Raw genomic sequence first — 21,333 nt, 5'->3', positions numbered from 1 at the left:
CTCTCCCTATAATTATTTTAATGATGTACTTGTAAGAAATAAAGAAAATACTCATCCTATATTTCTGCGTTAATTCCGGATTCAGCCGATGATAAAAATAGTAACACAGAAAAGTACGATGAATAAGGCTATTTTCAATCTATAGATATAGTTTCAAATAACTTGGCAGCAGTTAGGAGCAGATGCCTCACGTCTGCCTATTCTCAGCACACTGCCAAGTTGTGTGAATTTTACTACAGACTGAACTTTCTCTACACTCTTTCTCTAAGCCAATATTTATTGTAATAGTATTAATAATAATGTATAGAACTAAAAATCTAATCTAATCCCTTTCATCTACTACAAAATCCTCTATTTATACAAGAGTCTAAAATGAACTTAACAAGATCAACATCAACTTTATTCGCTTTTTATTTGCTTTTGTGGTTCACAATAGTGAACCTACTGCAGAGAGGATTTAGGTTTTGGAAATGATAGTAAGGTTCATATAACACTATCAAACTAATTATTACAAGAGTATTGTTCAGTATACGAGTACTTTATATAACGTGGCACCTATTAGAGAACAGATACGATGAATCTGTCCTATGTTACTTCCTCTTTGAGAAAGCAGCAAAACAACTTTAACTTGAGTGTATCCTATGTTTTAAAACACAGATATATATTACATATGCTGAGAGTTTGGCATCGCAATGTAATGAATAAACTCTAGTTATGGAACTCTCCAATTGAAATCGAATTTACTATTACATTTTTATAGTAATCGCTGATAGATGCAGTAATATAATCGTATTATTTATTATTCTAATTTTTACAAGAAAGCACTGAATGGGAGAGGAAAACTAAGGATACTCCTTGTACTATTTCTCTCCCAAATTTTGATAATATAATTAATAAACTACTTTTAAGCGAGCTATCCCAAGCATGCCATATTGTCAACCAATCAGATTTACGTATTTTATAGTTGAAAGAACGTAGAACTTTTTAATTGGAGGGATATGCTGAGCAGAGGTATGGGAGATGGAAATTAAGTTAAGCCGATTAGAATGATGAATAGTCATAGAGACAAGTGCGGTTGCCAAGTTGTCAAAACAGGCTCAGTAGTTGCAGTACTTTCAGAGAGAAACTATAGTGAGGTCCACATTATAATGGCAATTACCAAAAAACAGATTTGGCATCGTTGCGGAGCTATAAAATGATAGTACTACCTACTTTGTCGAATGATAGACAAGCATAGCAACATCAAAGTTAATCAAATACTGTCATTATAACGTGGACCTCACTATAGGTACCGTATGCGTATCATGAGGTGCTCACTCACTTTTCTCTGATCTTTTAATTCAACTATAGCAGCTTGTTTAATAACAGTTCCTGCTATGGGTATATAGGTAAGGGTAGCGTGAGTGTGCTTGGCCATGCAAGATTATACCGTTTATAAATACGGCCCTGTAATCCGTTTCACAAAATACAGATTTTGAATTTTTGTATTATATATAATCATTTTTATTTTGGGTGTGATGGAAACGTCTTGAAACTATCAAATAGTTCAATTTTCTCATTCAATTAAGCGTCTCAACTTATATTTTCACATGTATAGTATACAGTAAATATAAAATCTAAATAAGATAACTAGGCTACATGTGTGGACCAAGGTAAAATAAAATACGGTTTTTTATCTATCAATCGATTCATTTCAAGATGAATTTGTTTGCATTACTTCAGGTGTTGGAGGATAGGAAGATAAATAGAAAATGATCAACATTTTTATAATTCAAATTAAAATAAAAATTTGAACTAAAAATTATAATGTTTTGTTTCTCAAATAAGTACAAAATGTCTTCCACCGTAAAATATTATTCTGAAGATGTTAGATACCTCCTATCTTTTTAAAAATATTCCTCAGACTTTTCATATTATATGTTGATGTTTCAACAGGCTAGTCTCACACCTCAAGCAGAAGTTTCATCCAGCTCTTTACGTAGTTCAGACTCTCTACACTTTTTGTGCAAGTTATCCAGTTTTGTTTGTAAAGCGTTGATTTTTTCTATGTAGCCCTGAAAATTGAGTCCAGCGTTCAATATAAAGTTGAAAAAATAAGAAGTAGGTTACAGTTTACACTGACAAATCAAAGTGGAAATATTGGAATGTAATACTGTATTTTAATATTTAAATTATGACTGCAAAGAGGCGATGACCTATCGAAAAACCTTAATAATAAAAAAGAAGAAACTAAAAATCCTAATTCATAATCAACAGATCATTCCCAAAATTAGAAAGAAACTCCAAAGCACTGAAGATGTGATTCGGTGCCTAACTTATATAGTGAGGTCCACGTTTTAATGGAAGTATTTGATTAACATTGGTGTTGCTACCTTTGTCTATTATTCGGCAAAGCAGATAGATCTCCTTTTCTAGCTCCGCAACATTACCAGATCGTTTTATAACAATGTAGAAATATAATTCATTGACAAAATGATCAATCTCAATTATGAAAATTTATTATTTCATCGTAGAAAAATATTTTTTTCTGACGAATGAATTATAATTGATTATTTAAAACAAGAATGAACAGCACCGGTATCAGCGACCCTCTAGAAGGCGGTGTCAAGGCAGAGAATCGGCACCACTCCCATCTTTCTCCACTGCTATTATAACGTGGACCTCACTAAACACGTCTGAAATTTAGGCTACAAACATGAAAATACTGTCGTGAATGTGATAATAATACCTCATTAGGCTATTAAACAACATTTTAAAAAGATACAAATTATCAAGGGATCAAAATTAGGAACATTTTTGGCTAATGCAATAATATTGTAATTCAATATTATTGCATTCAATATTTTTTATTGAAATTCAATACCGTATTATTGCATTAGCAAACAAGTGTTCCTCAATTTCATAAAGATAGTTTTATCCTTGGCTAAGTGAAGAAAATATTGATACCTGAACTTTTCCCTTGTAGATATTTTTAATCTCGTCTCGTGTTTTCAAAGCGACCTGAAGCCTTTTCCTAGCCTCACTGGGCATCATGCGCGCTGCGTTCGGTCCAACCACACACTTCAGGTCTTTCACATGGTTCTGCATCATCTCCAATTCTTGTCTCAGTCTATTTCTCTCCATAACCAACCATGTGTTGTTCTGAAAAGTAAGTAGCCCACCGTACTCAAAATTATTCTAAATCAATCTTTGGAATTATTTATTATTTCAAATCACCTAAATTTAGAAGAAAAATAAAACAAAGATTGCCTTAGTATTTAATCTACCAATGTTTTTACATCAGTGTTGTTTGTCATATAAATAAAATAATAAAATCTGGGAATGGAACAGTTTTCAGTTTTGAGCTTTAATCCTGTTGTTCCTTTCCCAATCATTCATAATGAATTAAGAATGATAATGTAGGCTATCTATGAATAATTTATTAATGTCTATCAAGTCCTCAAAAAGTGATATTCACTTTTGATATTCACAGTTGGTTATCGAAAACATTTATGCTATTAATTAATAAGGACTCTGACAGTTGAATTGAGTCTTACTTTGGATGAGTGAAGAGGGACTTTTTTCATAACATTGTTCCCATCATAATATAAATTTCAACTCATTTAAAACAATCTGTTCATTTATTTCTATGAGGTTGAACAGTTACAAACACTGAGACTATATAGCTATAGAGTTCAACTTAAATATTACTTTTTGGAAAATGAAATAATACCTAAAAAACAGGAATTATTATTAAAAAGGGGCTTCAAAGACTAGATAATTTTGAAAAGTTTTAATGTCATAAAACTATCATAACTTATCGGATATGAATGAGGTTATTGGAAACCTCAAAGTGGCGAGGATTAACATCAATGTTCGAAATACGTCCTCGACCCAAGCCCCTGAGAACTGTAGCCTAAATCAAGAAATTATAATTCAATAATTCTTGTATAATTTGTATATTTCGTTCTTAAATAGAACTCATTACGGTACTCGAGAACAGTACTTCACAGATACTGTGAGTTGACCAATTGAAAAAAAACTACAGTAAAAGTCTTGAAACCTACTAGGTTTTGTAATCAATTAGTTTGAGGTGAAGACTTACTGATTTCAGTTTATCATTTTTCTTACTAGAAGATTTACTCATTTTTTCCTGTAGGTGAGTGTAGGTGTCTAGACACTTTTCAAAGTGCTCTATCTTTTTGACGAGATCACTGCCCGACTCGTGATCCCCCGTCTTGTCGACTATCCCCTCTGATGGACTTTTTGTACGATAACACAGTTTCTGAAAAATCAAAGCAATACATCTAACGGCGGTCGAATTTCCAAACGACGAATGGAATGACTCTAGCCGCACTACAGTGTTCGGCTACACTATACAAACTAGGCTACACTGTATTGTAGCTATAAATTGCATAGACGTTCCAGTCGTCGATTAGGAATTCATCATTGTAAACTCTTTGCCTAAGATCATAGATACAAACATTGATATCAACGGATTAAGAAATGTATAATAAATTATTCCGTAGAATTTCCACAGTTGGAAATAACAGTTCTACTGTGTTATGAATGACGTAGTAAATATTTGTTGCACTGGTTCATTTACCCGTATAAGGCATTGTTTTAGCAATTACTAACACATCTGATATAATAACACATATATTATTTATTTATGGATAAATTTATGATATTGTAGATAAATCAATAAATGTCTTACTTGAAACAGGGTTTTAGATATAGGCCTAATGATATTTTCTCACAGAGTAATTTACTATACTACTTGATTGCAATTATATATCAATCCTTTATAAATATATTCATTCTCTTCATCTGAATTATAATTAATTTTAGGCAAAATAGATTCATAATTAATTGAAGTTTGAGAAATTTGGCAATTGCAAATGCTCCGAAATGAGGGGAAAGGCCAGTATGGTACATAAAGTACCATGTGGCTCTTCTTTGGAGCTCGTGACTTAATCTTCAAAATAATTTCTTATTCAACTGATTGATTGAAGAGCAGAATTATATTATATAGAGGGAGTTTATAATACAAACATAACTTAATATAAACATGGCTTTTAGATGATGAAACTTGCCAGTCTGTTGAAAGAGTCACTAAGAGGATAAAATTACTTGAAGCCTCATAAAATAGAGATTTTAAATCTCCTCGTTTTTCTACAGCAGCGTGTTGATGAAGAGCTCTAGGTACCTTATGAAATAATTAGACTTGAAAAAATGGATTTCAAACTCATATAAAGCAATTTGTAGAACATTTCTAATGAACTTTCAATTATCACCATGACGGCTTCCTTCAAACGGTGGGGCTGGTCGATGACATCATGGGCACTCAGAACTCCTTTGAGAATCTGAGTCAACTCCGATTTATCAGCGTTATTCTTCTTGATTTCCATTGCCAGAGCTGCTTTTGAACCTCGCAACTTATCCAGAAGACGGCGGTTCTCGAACTCTAATTCCGCTTTCTTAATTAATATTCGATCTTTCTCAGCATTCATCTGCACAGTAAAACATATTATACTACAGTTGAATCAAATCAAACAGCGTTTTTTCCACAATGCATTACATGGAGCATAATCTCTAAAAGATGCTGATATCATTCATTATATGTTGAAACTAAGAGGATATTGAGCTTCTATAAATTTTTTGGTAGAAAGAGAAACAGCTAGGTTTTTGGACGATAAAATTCAAAAATTTTCTTAATAGAGTTGAAAATTCAACTTTTATAAAACCAATGACTCAATGAATTTCTATGAAGACTGTTGAATTTAAAAAAGAGAAGATCAAATACCTTGTATAGGCATATACTGTTTCAAATGCTGAAAATTCAGCCAATATAACTATAGATTAGGAAAAATAGTACATATTGACTTATAAAGGAATAAAAACATAATATTAAGTTTTTATTTCTTCATCAAGTTACGTGTATTAAGTTTGTTCATCAAACTAGCTAATTATTATTATATTATTAGTTTGATGAAGAGACCAACAAACGTAGTATTATGTTTTTATTTCTTTATAAGTCAATCTGTACTATTTTTCCATTAAAACTACCTATCATAAAAAATCATTTTTTAAATATTGTAAGATCTAAGGTAATGTTTTAAAAGTAATAGTTATATTTTCTGTTCATGAATATTATTATAGATAGCCGTGTGAAGAATGTTATTTGTAAAAAACTTTTCATTTAAAAAAAATATCATGTAAACCTAGTAAAGATTGGAAGTAGGTACCGTAGTGAGATTGGAAGTAGGCCTACATATAATCTTTTCATTTTTACTTTTTGGAGGTGTGTACAGAAAGCCGTGAGACGTCCAAATTTGCTATCCACGTTCTAGCCTACCTATGGACAAAATGGCAGCGGTCAAATATAAGCTTTCTACCTGAATTGTTTAATTATTATAGAAATTACTAGTACCCTCCCAACAAGCGTTCTAGTAGTTCTATATTCTCAATTGAATATGAATTGAAGAAAAGTCATAGCTTATCAGATAGAGAGTTACTGAATCTCTGTAGCTTCAGTATAAATTTGATAATAATTTATTACAAGCGTCTCTCTCTCCGCGAACTTATTCAATAATCAACTTCAGCTTCCAAGAACGCGGAACTCGAAACGCCTGACAGCTCTCTGTGTGCAGTGTGCACACACCTTCAGCAATGTTAATAGACTTACCTCAGTTAATTGTTCACCCTTCTTCTTAATTTCATTCTCCTTCGGCTTCAATTGTTCTCTAGTATCTTCCATTTTGCAATCTAATATACTTTTGAATTTTTCCAGTTCCTGATGTTTCATTCTCAGTTCGTTGATGCCCCTCTCTTTCTCATGAATCAAGTTATCACGCTCTGTGTTCTCCTTATTCAAATCGTTGATATCTTTTTCGATGCCTTTTATCACTAGTTTCAGTTGCTTCTGTTCTTTTTGCAAGGAGACGACTTTGATATTCAGGTCTTCGATTTCTCTCTGGGCCCTGTAATATTCATGTTCAATTATTTTATCAATGTCATAAGAAAAATTTAAATGCAGTTACTGGTTCTTACTTGATCACAGTACCTAATTCAAGTTTTAATAGATGTTAATTTGTAACTCACAAGACAAATCTATTCTTCATCATATGAGTGTCTGCTCGCAGTTTGATATTGGCCTCTCTCTCAGTTTGCAGTTGAGCCTCGTTGACAGTCCTCAACTCCACCAGCTCTTTATCGGTATCATCTTCAATTAGGTTTTTATTTTCTTCGTGCTTCTCATTCCTCTGTTTCAAATCTGCATGTAGCTAGAAAGTAGGCAAAAAAGTCAACATAAAATATAATAAAATAATGATGACAAGTATGATGTTTACTACATTAGTTCATATAGTTGATCTACATCCAGATTCTCCTGCTGCATTGCGCCTTAAATCCAGAAAGCCAATCTGGCTTTACCCCTATGAAGCAGGATTTGCAAACTCCACAGCACAGAAGTGGTCTGGTATGTGGGAATCTCAGGAGGTGAAAAATAAAGAGCTTGTGTCTGATCCAGGCAGCAGAGTTCCTGGATTTGAGTTGCCCCGACAGCAGTGGGTTCGCCTAAACAGGTTCAGAACTGGCCAGGGAAGATGCTATAAGAGCATGCATATTTGGGGATTTGCAGAGTCACCCAATTGCGAGTGTGGAGAGACTCAAACCATGGACCACATTGTCTCGTCATGTCCATTGTATCATTTTCCTGGAGGGTTGCCTAGATTGCACCTGGCGGATGAGGAGGCTGTGCTCTGGCTGAGGGAGTTGAACGGCATTTGATGTTAATCCGAAAAAAACTGATTGTTAGTTGTTAGTTTCATGTATATTAGGGTAATTAATATTTTATGTTATGACAAATCCAAGTTGGTAGGCTCCATTTTTTACTCCTGGCTTTTGTTGCCCTAACCACTGCGACACCATACGCTTATATATATATAGTTGAAAATCTAGGTCACATATATATTGAGTTCATCATTAAGAATACACTTACTCAGGTTTGAGAATATTTCTTCACTAAACTAACAACTAAAGATGTACAGGAGAATATGGGGACCGGTCTGCGTTGAAGGAAACTGGAGAGCCAGATTTAACAATGAGATTGATGAAGCAATTGGCGAAAGAAATATCATAAGGTGTATCAAGGCAAAAATAATAGAATGGCTGGGTCACGTGGTAAGAATGAGTGACGAAAGAGTACCACAAAAGCTGCTTGATGAAAGGATGATGGGCACCCGAAAAAGACGGATCAGCGATGTGGTAGAAGATCTCCGTGTGCTAGGTGTGGCAAACTGGCGGCAGGGAGCACAAGAGCGAGATGTCTGGAGGCGTCATGTAGAGGAGGCCAAGGTCCACCCAGGACTGTAGAGCCGGATAAAGTCAAGTAAGTAAACTAACAACTATATTCTCTCTTGTGTGTTTGATATGATGATAAAATGATTACTTATATTAAAAAAAAAACAAATTTGTTTAAATGGTACGTATTAAACTGGATATTACCTGATCAAGTTTAGCCTCTTCCTCCTTCACTTTCAGCTCATAGTTGGCAATCATTTCTTCAATTTCCAACTGCTTGACCTCTTTCAATTCCTCATACTTCCTGAAAAAAGATAAATGAGGAAAATTACTTACTATTTGCTGAGGATAATAAGTAGTACATGGCTTAATATGGGAGTGATTCTACCACAATTGTATTCAATTTACTTTTTCCAATATGCTTCAATAAATTGTTGGCCACTTTGAACCAAACTAATCTGGTACCGGTATGGAAGTTTCATTGATGATAATAATAATAACTATCTTTTATGATTGATCCATCCAAAGTTCTTTTCAAATTCCAAGTGTTATGGAAACTGAGAGTAGAGAAAATTAATAAACAGAGTGATGTCATCTCAGTCAGATGGATAAACCATATTATTTTTATGAATCATTACAGTGAAAAAATGTCAAAAAATAATTGAATAATATTATGAAAAGCCAACGAATCCACTTTGGAAACGCAATAATTGAATTTCTACTCATATTTAAAGAGAAATAGGATCTTCATAACTCCATAATTTCAAATATGCTTGATCTCTATCAATTCACTACTGTCACTCAATTTTGAAGTATAATGCATAAATGCAAGTTCTAAATCATCCTTTTTTACCTTTCTTCAGGGTAATAAAAACTTACTTGTCAAATTCGGCTCTCCATATCTCAAATTTTTCTTGAAGCTCAGTATACTTTTGAAACTCAACAACCAACTTTCCTTCATAATTTTTCTCCAAGCGTGTCATTTCCAGGTCATGATCAACTTTTGTTTCATCAATTTGAGTATTTATCTTATCTATTTCTACTGTATGAGTCATTTCCAGCTCCTGGAAAATAATATATTGAGAGTGATCACGTCAATTACGGTAGTGATAAATTGATTTTCATTTTTTTCGGAGATCAATCAATAATGAAACAGATAATGAAAATAATTTATATATGTATCATCCATTCTATAAGTACGAAACAGTTCCACAATATCTCTCAATCAAGAGTGAAGATTCAGTTTAATAATAAACTAAATTTCAGTTTCATCTTAAACCAACCCATTTATTGAGGTGTATTAACAGTATTTTAAATCCATTCTTATTTTTCTAAAAGTGCGTCAAACGATGAAGAAATGACAATGTATATGATATTTCTATTGCGAATCAATAATTAAAATTATTATGCAGTAGACCTACATATTATTCATGATAACAGGATGCAAGAATTTAAATAATTTCATTTTATTTTGTCTTGATTATCATTTGATTTTTCTTCTATTTTTATTAACTGGGAGAATTTTAAAGAATCAAACAAGAACTACGACAGAACCATAAAACTATTCCACCTCTCATTTATATTACGTTGATAAATAAATTATGCCTGATTACTGAATAGAGCTTAACTTACTTCTAATTATTGTTCATATAGAATAAATGAATAGTAAAATACAATCTAAAGTACATTTAATGCACATCTAACAAAAACTCTGTAGATATTGAGATTCTGAGAACTGTGGAAATGGAGAGATTATAGTTTTATGTAGATAGTTTTTCACTTAGTTTTTTCAATTATAGTTCTATAATCAGTTTACTAATTTTATTGATTATTAAAGTGGTAGAACATGGAGGATAATTTTCATCCAATTTCATTACGTATAACCATTTTCTACCCACCTGATTTTTCTCCTTCAACTCCTCTATAGCGGTGCAATATCCAGAGCGGAGCTCTTCAACCTTCTCCTTGTGCGCAGTTTCCATGTCTCTAGTGCGCAACACCTGCTCTTGGTCGAGCTCTTTGATGCGAACTGACAACTCGCCGATTGTGTTGATCTTGGCTCGCAGTTCGTTCTTGCCGATGAGGATTTCGTTCGAGTAGGTGAACTGCGGGTCCATGGCTATTTGCTTGCCCTCGGCCCTGGTCACCTTCCAAATGCACATGGTTCCGTCTTCACTGCAGCTGATCAGCGTCTGGTCATCGTACGACAGTTTCATCTGCAATTTATACATTCCATGATAAACAAATCAGATGCATAGTTAGAAAAGGACAAACATGTTTAGACCAAAACTGTTTCTATTCTGAGTTTTGTTAGAAGTAGGTCCAAAAAGTGGGCTATGTTCCTTCAATTTATCAATTGATCAACATTGATTCTCCTTCATAAAAATACAAATACGTTGATATTAAAAAACATTGGACATTTTAAAAAGCAGAATTATACGGTGAAGTAGAATCCGATTAGTTTTAATTGGATTCTCCCTGACAATTTTAAGCTAAAGTCTGCGCCAAAATTAGTTAATCAATTTTAAGATTGTCTTCAGACGATCTCTGTTAGGATAGAGTAGATTTTCAAGGCTTAATAGTAAAGTCTACATTCGAATATAATAGAGTATCATCTGGGTAAGTTCCCGCCACTTCGGATATGAGTGAATATTATGAAATTCGGTTATGAGTATTACCTCCAGAGGAAAAAGCTGAATGTGATCACTGTCAGGCGTTCATGCAGACAGATATTGAAATACGAAATATAATACTGAAAAATATAATAACGTAGTTTTCTAGTTTGTAGAGATTTAAGATACCTACGTGTGCAATGGTACTAGAGTGTTGCGATTAATGTCACAAAACTACATATGTTATTGTCTTGATGGTGTCCTGATGTGAGAATCTTCCATTAGGAAGGAAATATGTCTCCGCTTTCTAATGGGTAGATATGTTATAAGTTAACGTAACTTTTAGTGATAGAATTATTATTTTATATATATATTCGTCTTTCAAGTATGACCAATCGCAGGTTGAAAAAATGTGCATCGTATGTTTGAGACTCAACATCAACAAATCCCTTCATTGTTTATTTACGAACTAAATTGGGAATGAAATAATGGAGCTCAGTAAAATTTTACTCATATTTAACTAGCTGGAGTTACCTTGACAATGCGGTGGTTGTGCATAGTGAACGTCAGGAATTGCGGCTCTTCATTCCAGGGAAATTTCAAGGAATGAATCGAGCCGTCATCGCCAGCCACAAACATCATCAAATCGGAGCGAGATAGAACTACTTTATCCAGTTGTGTTTGCTTCAAATCGATTTCTTTTGAAATCTGCAAACATAAAAACTCATTGCTTTGCTTCAAAAATTAAAGGCCCAAATGACGGAATCAACTTGTCAGTAGTACATTATAATAATATGTGAACTAAACGAACATGAAAAATTCATGTAGGTGCTGAGTATGAAATGATTAGAATATGCGGTACGGTATATATGTCTAGGTACGTCAGAAGAGCAGTTCTAGAGATGTGAGAATGTCCTCCATGCTCCATGAACACGATGATGAATTTTAGGATGTTGAGGTTTATGCTGAAGACATAGGTAGGCTACATCAAGACATTTAATTAATGAATAGAATAGAGGAGGTATTCATCTAGTAAACCTTTTGTAGCGAAAATTTTATTGCATTTATTAGATTTTCCAAGATTATGAAATTTCAAGTCATTTTCAACAGCTCGCGAATCATAATGCACTGTTCAATAATATTAGTGTTAAGAGTAGCCAATCTTGGAATTGACAATCTATTGTCGATAAATATTAGTGTAATATAAATAAATAGGCTATAATTTGATTTAACATCTTATACAGATTGAATGTTTATAAAAATGACTTTAATAAGAAAAATAAGTGAAATGAAATCAATACGGTAATGAATATTAATTGAAAATTACCTAATGATTCGGAACATGTGTCAATAAAAAAAGATTATTAGAAAATTTTACTGAATAGCCTACAACAAGAAAAATGGTTATCATAGCTTATTTGATAATAGCCTGTTGTGAAACGAGATGCTATGGAAGAATTTTATCCTCGACAATGATATTGCAAACATCTAAACATGAAACATCAATTAACTCTTAGTATTATTTTATCATACCTGACCGTATTGAATTTCTCTGAGAACTCCATTTTTAGAGGCACAATATGCGGTTTTGCTAGTGGCAGCTGCGAGGTCATTCTGACAATTGTCAGTATTAATATGAACAACATTTTTGCCTTCAAACAAATCCCATTCACAAAAAGAACCATCCTCGCCGCAAGACAGAAGGGCGAGATCGTTTTGGGTCCACAGAAGAGAGTTTATCTGCAAACACAAGGATAGAAATCAGATAATGCTGGCATAAGAGAATATGTGTAGGAAACCCAAAGTTGACTCTTAATTCAAACACAACATACAATTTTATCAGGTCAAATGATTTTTTAAATTTTTTTAATATGAGAGAAGTTGATGGCAAACCATTCTAAACTGCAGCGAATCAGTAGATACTGTAGCCTATTTGTTTAATCAGAATCAATACAAGAAATACATAAACCACGGTTTAATGCCTTGATTTCGATTCAAGTGTTCAATAATTTTGAGTGTTCTTTCTGTTCATTTGTTTTGCAATGTAAATTATACGTCCAATTTCAATACAAGCAATGAGTAGTTCTTTTTGCTTCCCATCAGAGACTATCCATATAGTCTTATCTCTATCCCACCACCATCATCCGTGATGGTTCATCTTTCTAATTTCTTATAGTGTAGTTCCACCACTGAATGCAGAATGAAATACTAAAATTTGAATGTTACATGCCACCAGATATTATCAAAATGACTATTGTGCCTCACCATTAGGCTAAATTTCATTTCTTAAAAGACTATATCAGAATTGAGCTGTGAGATTCATCAGGACATAGGTCGAAGCTTCATCACAGTTGATTCACATTTACAAAATAACGTTGTTAGTGATTCACAGAAAAAAATTACATAAAAGTATATTATTATAGAAATAACTAGTACCCTTTTTAAACTCGTTTACATGAACACTTCAGTACTAGTTTCAGCACTCATGATATTTATAAGTGTCCAAGTGTCAATAAAACTCTTTGACACTTATACACTTATAAATACCATGAGTGCTGAAACTAGTAGTGTTTATGTAAACAAGTTTGAAAAGGGTACTAGTTATTTCTATGATAATTGAAAATTATAAGTAGACCTATTAAAACACTTCATTACATAAAAGTGCTTTGTCAAAGAACCCATGATGAGATTCTCACCTTTCCAGTGTGCCCCTTGAATGTGAATACAAGATGAAATGTTATTGTGGAATAAATTTGTATATCGAACATATTGACAGCAGCAAACATATGGCCACTCTTGCTGAATCGAGCCTCGTTGCACGTTCGAATGGGGAATGTCCGAATGCTCTTCAAATCATCAATTAGAACCAGCTTGTACTCAAGTCTATCCTTAAATCCCATCACAGCGTAAAGACCTGTAGATTAGATAGATATTAGAGTGTTTAAATTACACATCTAATTTATTGTACCTGTTTGCTTCTTGTAACTGGTTTAAGAACGATAACAAAAATAAGAATGTATGAATAGGACAAGATTTCAGCTGCGACGCTACACGTTATGTCACACCTCCAAATGAGTACCCGCTTTTCGCATAACCCGTGAGATGTGACACGCGAGCTACTATCCAACGGCACTGCCTGGTCGGCAGGCAAGTATCACAAAGAAGTTTAGCCTGCGTTGCAGTGGAACCACCCACAGATCGTCCAGTCATCCCGGACGTGGCATTTCTGCAGTTCCGGCGATACGTGGGTCGGCTAAGGCCCGGACTTATCCTCTACAGGCCAGGAAAAATATACTCTTACACGACCATCGATCAGGCGCCTAAAAGGGGAAACGAGCGTTTTGGAAAGAGAGACCAGTGGAAGGATTTTTCGACATTCTATGATACTACTTAAAGAGACGGAGATAGCCATGGATTCCACAGTGTCCATTATTTCACATGCCTGCTACTTCCAGAGACCCTGGAATCCCATAGTCTGGTCTCCCACTGGGAAACCCCGAAACTCCACTAGAGGCTTCAATGTGCCCAGCAACTCTCAGAGACGGAGAGTACAGATGACTTCCCATAGTCTGGAGCCTTCACCCGACCGTACACTCATAGGCTAGGCTACTCCCACAGACGGAGTCACACTTTGTATGCTATGTTTCCCCCTGGTTGGTGGCTTTTCCCTTCAACATGAGAACCAACAACCCGCGGCTCAAGGGGCTCAAGGACCAGCCAGATCCCTCAGGGACCTGTATGAATAGGACAATGAATATACCTCTCATATAGAAATGATTTAAAGTACATTTGCAACTAGATAAATGCTCTATGCAGAATTCAAAGAACAAGCAGCGCTTTATTTCTGAATGTTGAATTTAGTAATACTATGATGTAGTGTAATAAATAAATTATTATCGAGTTATTGAATTCATAAATCAAATTGGAGACTTGAATTAATAAATTCTTGAGCAACAGTATTCACCTGTAGGATGAAGAGCTAGAGTATAGATGCTTTCCGCATATTTCTTCTCCATAATCACAGTTGTATTGGTGTAGTCCCATATTCTAACAATGTGATCTAGCTCGCCACACGTCATCATGATTTGCTTCCAGGAACAGAGAGCCAGCCCTGCCACGGGACCGTGATGAAGGCTAACTCCAATCATTTTGAAATTCACTTCAGTGCCCTGAAACACTCAATAGGAAATGAATGCGATACTGCAACTGTTTGAATGCTATTAAATGCATGTCGAGGATAATTATGATAGAAATGAAATTTTTCATTAAAGCTCGCTTTGGACATTATCTCTTTATTCTGGCCAGTCGAAAGGTATCAGGCAACAGTTCGCAAGAAATGTTTATGATAGGAAAACAATAATGTTACATTCGGAAGAGAAACAGTTCCGGGTTAGATATGTTACTGTCTTCCAATTATATCCATATTATGATTTGTGAACTATTGAATATTACATAGTTCATTTTAATTATTAATTTCAATAATATTTAAAATAATGACTACAGTATTACGTTTAAATTTTAATGTTTAAAAATATATTGTATTTTTATAATTTGAATTGATCAATTATTTTGTCAATTATAAATATATTAATCGAGATTTTTGATAGACTATCTATGTTCATTTTTCAAGTTTCTAGCTAAAAAGTTTTATATCAAGACGTTAGATGAACTATTTAATAATCTCAATTCTTTTAACTCCTCGATTGAAACATTTGACATCTATATGAAACAGAAAATATGAATTCTGACCTGTGATATGTCTTTTCCCCAAAGTTTCACATAGTAAATCTGCATCCTTTTTGTTGTACAGAGTAAAGCTTCCTGAGACGGACTGACTGAAATATTTTGAATTTTGTTCATATTCTTGGTTGATCCATCTCCTACATCTCCTGCCACTATTTTGAACACATTCACCTTCCTATACCTAGTTTGGAGAACATGGAAGAAATAAGTTAGAGTTAAATAAGTTGGCTACTTGTTGATTGGTATAATTATTTGTCTAATTAATTTTAATTTTTACAAAAAACTCTATTGATGCTTCATTTTATCGTACAATGAGCAAAGAGCTAGAACGTGCCCATTAATCTATGAAATTTTGTTTCGATTGGAAGTAATCATATATGGACTATGGAGTCACAATTAAACATTTTTCAATTTTTTAAATTTGGCCTCACCTGATGGCCGTTTCTTTCTCATAGAGGAATACAGTTCCGGAATAGCATGAGTAGGCAAACCCCTTGGAGAATGACACAAGGCATCTGACTTCATTCTCGCCATTGTCTTCAGCTTTGAATCCTTCTTGCAGAAGATTTATGCCGATGATTCCTTGACCTCCTCTTGCAGCTCTTTTAAAAAATGACAGTCAATTATTAATTTTTCAAATTTGTCATTTTGCAATCTTATTATAAAGTAACATTCACAATAATTCTCATAATACGTACAATGAACATTTTCTAGAAATGGATATTTAATTTTGCAATAATTTTAGGAATGTGAATCATATTTACTGATTGCTTACTTCACCCTGTACCATAACTAGGTTCTATGAAATATTACAGTCTTTATATTCAATTAAAACTTTTATTAAAATGTTATAAAATTATATTTTATATAAATATTTCTTCAAGTATTACAGTCGATAACAATTTTTTGATCCGGCTTCCAGACAAGAGTTTTCAATCTTGCCAATGAATTGAAATATTGTCATTTCAGTAACTAAGTGAATTTATTTTTTTATGAAATTGAAAACATCGCAAAATTATGTTGTTGTTTTTTTAATATCACTTCTCTCTTTATGGGGTGTTTTAATAAATTAGGAATTTCATATCCAAATAACGGGGAGAATGACTCGTTTCTATTGGTGTTTGAATCACTTTAATCCGACCCCTAGTTATTTTTTAATTAATGATTATGGTTAAAGAAAGCAATTTCCTTTCATACTTGCAACCCTGGAACTTTTCCAGCACTACTAGAATATTAGAATATGGAGGATGATTTTCTACATAAAATTCCGTGGTTAAAACGGAAATTTGAGAAAGTTGCAATTCTACACAATTTGGAACGCTGTAATTCTTCGGATGGGGAGCCAAAAGTTTCAACTTATTCTATAAAATCTATAGAACTTCATGTGAGCATCATCCAAAAAAATTCAGTTATACAGGAGAAAATCAGGAAACAGAGCAGTCTTGCCTGTTACACCTGGAATGTATCTTTGTCTAGAATAAATGAAGGAATAAAACTGTCTCCCTGCCGAATGATCGATCACCTGTCCTCTTTGATGTTGACGTGTGGCGCATCGCCGGCCCTGTAGAGTGCGCGCAGATCACCGCCCTCGACCACGACGAGGCGGCCGTCGCGGGTGCCGACCAGCGTGACGTCACCGGCCAGCCAGCAGCAGCTGCAGCAGGGCAGATTCTCGGCCTTTTGGAAGCCCCACTGGCGCCACGCCATCTCGGACGAGGCCAGCAGTCGGAACAGGCCCGGCCCCACAACGCACACCACACAGCTGTCCAACGGGTTCGCCGCCACCTGCCAAACGCCACCAATAAAACATCTCAATTCAAGTTAATTTTCTTCTTAGGGTACCTGCATTGTAAAAAGCATTATACACAATGCCCCACGGAAGGTGTAACAGCCAAAGACTAAGTTATAGATTCTACATAAAATTTGCAACAAGAAATATTCAATAACATTATCTTATATCAAAACTTTTTCAAATATTAGAGGGATGTGTCCCTCCTGTCCAAGCTGATGAACTACGCCCGTTCATCATAACTGTGACATTTTCGGGGGTAGGCCTACTCTCTAGAAGAAGCTGCTGAAGCTTTTTTTAAGGATATGCATGCAACTGAATAAACTATAATCAACTAGAGCAATATAAGCTATATTGATTTTATTTATTATAATAGATGGTGAAAAGTGATCTAACTTCGAAGTGCTATCTGTAGTTTCTCTAACCCCTGCTATCTAGTCCTTACGCACTAGACCACTCATCACTGTCTATTAGAAAATAGCTCATTATTATTATCATTGCTATTGCAGTGCTATTCTCTCATCCCTTATATATTTCTCGACTTGCATAGTACAATATAACGAAAATATGGTATTAGATGTTAATTTTTATGGCTGATCCAGTCACAAAAAATTAATTTTCTATTTCGGGGGGATACATCCCCATATTCCCCCCCCCCTGGATACGCCACTGATGCCAGTCACTGACTCTGATAGGCTACTGATATGTGGGGATCAATCTTCAACAAAACTATTACAATAATGTTTTGAAATATTTTCAATTTTTGTCACATTTTACTGAAGTTCAATCAAGTGTTTACCTGCATAACAGGGCCAGGACTGGCGGGCGGGTTGTTGGCTTTGACAGAGGTCTCCACTTTGCCCTTGACCCAGTTGTACTGCAGCATCATCCAGTCGGGATCGCCTGTCACGGCCAACACATACTTGCTGTCGTGCGTGAAGCAGACTGACGCAAACTGACGCACGGATGACTCGTACGGCAGGCCCAATACCTTCTTCTTCTTCAGCGTCAACAAGTCGAACAGAATGATGCATGGTTTGTCACCTTCCTCGGCCACTGCCACTAATTTCCTAAACAAACAAAAAAAAATGTTTGTATTCATTTCTGTAGGGCTACTTGAAAAAAGGGTAGTAGTGATCTATGGAAAATTAATTTTATATTAATAATAATATAATAATAATTCTATTTCTCTTGATGTTGGACAACACATCCAGAGGAGTTTATTCATGAATTCAGGAACATTACATAATATTTTTTTTACATTTTCAATAATGATAGATTTCAAAATAGTTTTAATAATGATATTTTTCAAATAAAATAGTTTTCAAAATGATACCTCACTATATAATATAAAATATAATCACTTGTTAATTTTAAAGGCTTAGCCTACTCTTAACTTATGAAATATGATACATCTTCTAATAAAGCTTTTTGAATTAATTCTGGAAGATTCAATAATTAAAAAAAGGTATCAAGAAGGTTTATTTAATAATTGAAATGAATAATAATATTTTATATATTATTCATTTTATTATTCACATTTTTTATATTACCGTACTTACTGTATTCATTATAATATTATTTATTTTTATCATTTATAAACTATCTTGATACTGTATCAATTGAATCTTTCAGAATTAAATCGAAAAATGACTTCATATTAAAGGTTGTATCATGACTTATAATAATAGAAAAGAGATTTGACAAAATATATTTAAAAAAACATAATAATAATAACCACGGGGATTTACATGATAATCAAATACATTTCTTGCTATTATATTTTGTAAAACTTTAAAATGAAAAAAACACTCACATTCTTTGATGTGGCGACGTCCGTTTCGTGCTGCTATTGTACATTAAGGTTAACCTTAAACACTTAAGTTTCTGTTTGGCTTGAAAATGTGCAATACCAGCACAAAACGGACGTCGCCACATCAAAGAATGTGAGTGTTTTTTCACTTTAAAGTTTTACAAAATTTAATAGTAATAATAATAGTGAAAACAGGATGGATAACCAACAACACATTTCTTGCCTCTGTAAACACATCAATAAACCACAAAGAGTTTTTAGCCATGTTAGGCAGTTTTTAATTTAATTTATAAAAGGGGAAATTCAGTTGTAATAAACATAAAAAATTGTTAAATACAAAAGGAATATATATTATTTTTTAATATAATCTCTTACTTAATAAAACCTATTGAATATGATAAAAATGTCCACCCCTTTATACATTTTTTGACGCTTTCCACCATAATAGTTATGATATCACCATATAATGGTAAAATAAATTATTTTCTAGAGACGACAGGAATCCACACAGATTAAGAATAATCAACTGTGTGTATACCGTTTGAGCCTACCAACGTGCGACAAAACAAATTGTCCCTCAATAAAAATAAATTAGGCTATCACAAACTTTCAATAGGGTAACAGGACAAAAAATCACACTTTATTTACTAATTACCCTATTTTACTTTACTCATTGACTCTATTAGGTAATATATTTACTCACTTATTAGGACTTATAACGATTCGGCTAATAACTTTACTGGCGTCCGGTAATTTAATGTACTTTTGCTCTTGCTGCACGTAGTCATGAATGACAAGTACACCCCCGGCTGGGTAGATGATGTTGTGGTCGGTGAGATAGGTGGCGTTTCCCTTTATCGTTGGATTCAGTCCGAGAAACATGTGTGGTTCCAACACTGGCACCCCATCGTTGGCCACCGTTGGAATCAACTCAATACTAGATGCTATTGGATCCATTCAGCATCAAAACATTGAATCAAATTAGGTTTTATCAAGGTTTGAGGTTAGTCTTAGAGCATACTGTATTATTTGAACGTCTTGACAACCAGGTTTGTTTACTAGAAAGAGAGGAAGGCAAGAACAGTAAGCAGGTGATTCAACACTACTTGAGAATTGCAAAGCATGAATGTATTTATATAACAAATGCCGTACTTCATTAACTCTTTTACGTTAATAATTGGTAGTACCGGAACGGTACAATGTAAACGTTGTAGAGTAATAATAAAGTTCAAAATGATTATTTGCTAATATAGATTTATCCAATTTGCAAAAAATGTGCTTAGATATAACAAACAAACAAAGTTTTAAGAAAATTAAAGCTCGAGTCTACTTTGTTAACCAATTTCTATATGAATACCAGACTGAATTTTCAAATGAATCTATTAATTCACATAATATTGACACAATAATTTATTCTTCAAATTTTAAGCTTTATTATCAACAACTAATTTTAATCAAGAATTGTTGATTTTCCACATTATTTATTTTTTTTATTTATATTTTTTACAAAGAAACACTGATTAAGGGAGAATACTCCTTGTACTATTTCTCTCCCAAATTTAGATAACATTTTAAAAGTCCAAAATAGGTTTATGAGTTTACTTTACTAAAATTTCGTTAATATATAATTATTTTTTAATCGTTCATAGTCGATATATATAAACTATTATAATCGTTCATAGTCGATATATATAAAATATTATATTTTTTGAATATAATTCCTACAAATGATATTTTTAGTTTATAAAAACGATATAATCGAACTCTGCGATTAAGTTCAATTTTGATTAATTTTAGAATTTTACTTCTATTTTCAAATAGATATATAATCAATAAGCTTCTTGTCAATAAACAATGCCTTTATTTACTCAGCACACTCTTGAACTTTAACTCATTTTAATCTTGATATAGACAAATTATATTTGGACAAACCATATTATTATCGCTGTAGTTTCCTGAAGAATAAAGGAATGGACAAAATTCAGAGCATATTGAGTAATTAGTTTGAATGATTTTTTATAAATAAAAGAAGGTACCTAATTTTACAATTAATTGAAGAAATATATTAAAGAATTTCTATTTCCTATATAATT

At 33.5% G+C, this 21,333-nt stretch overlaps 1 protein-coding gene across 2 annotated transcripts; it reads right to left on the bottom strand.

The window, feature by feature from the left end:
* Positions 1 to 1,199: 1,199 nt before the first annotated feature.
* On the bottom strand, positions 1,200 to 20,635 carry LOC111061580 (cilia- and flagella-associated protein 57). Of its 2 annotated transcripts, XM_039432170.1 has the most exons (18): positions 19,944 to 20,635; positions 18,227 to 18,497; positions 17,161 to 17,423; positions 16,070 to 16,240; positions 15,645 to 15,819; positions 14,860 to 15,064; positions 13,592 to 13,809; positions 12,429 to 12,635; positions 11,430 to 11,603; positions 10,182 to 10,499; positions 9,163 to 9,347; positions 8,488 to 8,587; positions 7,084 to 7,265; positions 6,668 to 6,962; positions 5,277 to 5,492; positions 4,085 to 4,264; positions 2,947 to 3,141; positions 1,200 to 2,054 (listed from the first exon to the last, which is right to left on the bottom strand). In XM_039432170.1, the coding sequence occupies exons 1-18, from the start codon at positions 20,195 to 20,197 to the stop codon at positions 1,950 to 1,952; spliced, it is 3,714 nt and encodes a 1,237-aa protein (XP_039288104.1). In that variant the 5' UTR covers positions 20,198 to 20,635; the 3' UTR covers positions 1,200 to 1,949. The 2 variants fall into 2 exon arrangements, with proteins under 2 accessions (XP_039288104.1, XP_039288105.1); XM_039432171.1 differs by lacking the exon at positions 16,070 to 16,240 and having other exon boundaries at positions 1,533 to 2,054.
* Between the last annotated feature and the right edge of the window lie 698 nt (positions 20,636 to 21,333).

This window comes from Nilaparvata lugens, chromosome 7 (assembly GCF_014356525.2).
Source record: "Nilaparvata lugens isolate BPH chromosome 7, ASM1435652v1, whole genome shotgun sequence".
NCBI lineage: Eukaryota > Metazoa > Arthropoda > Insecta > Hemiptera > Delphacidae > Nilaparvata > Nilaparvata lugens.
The sequence above is the reverse complement of the archived record's forward strand: the minus strand, read 5'-3'. Positions and strand labels throughout refer to the sequence as shown.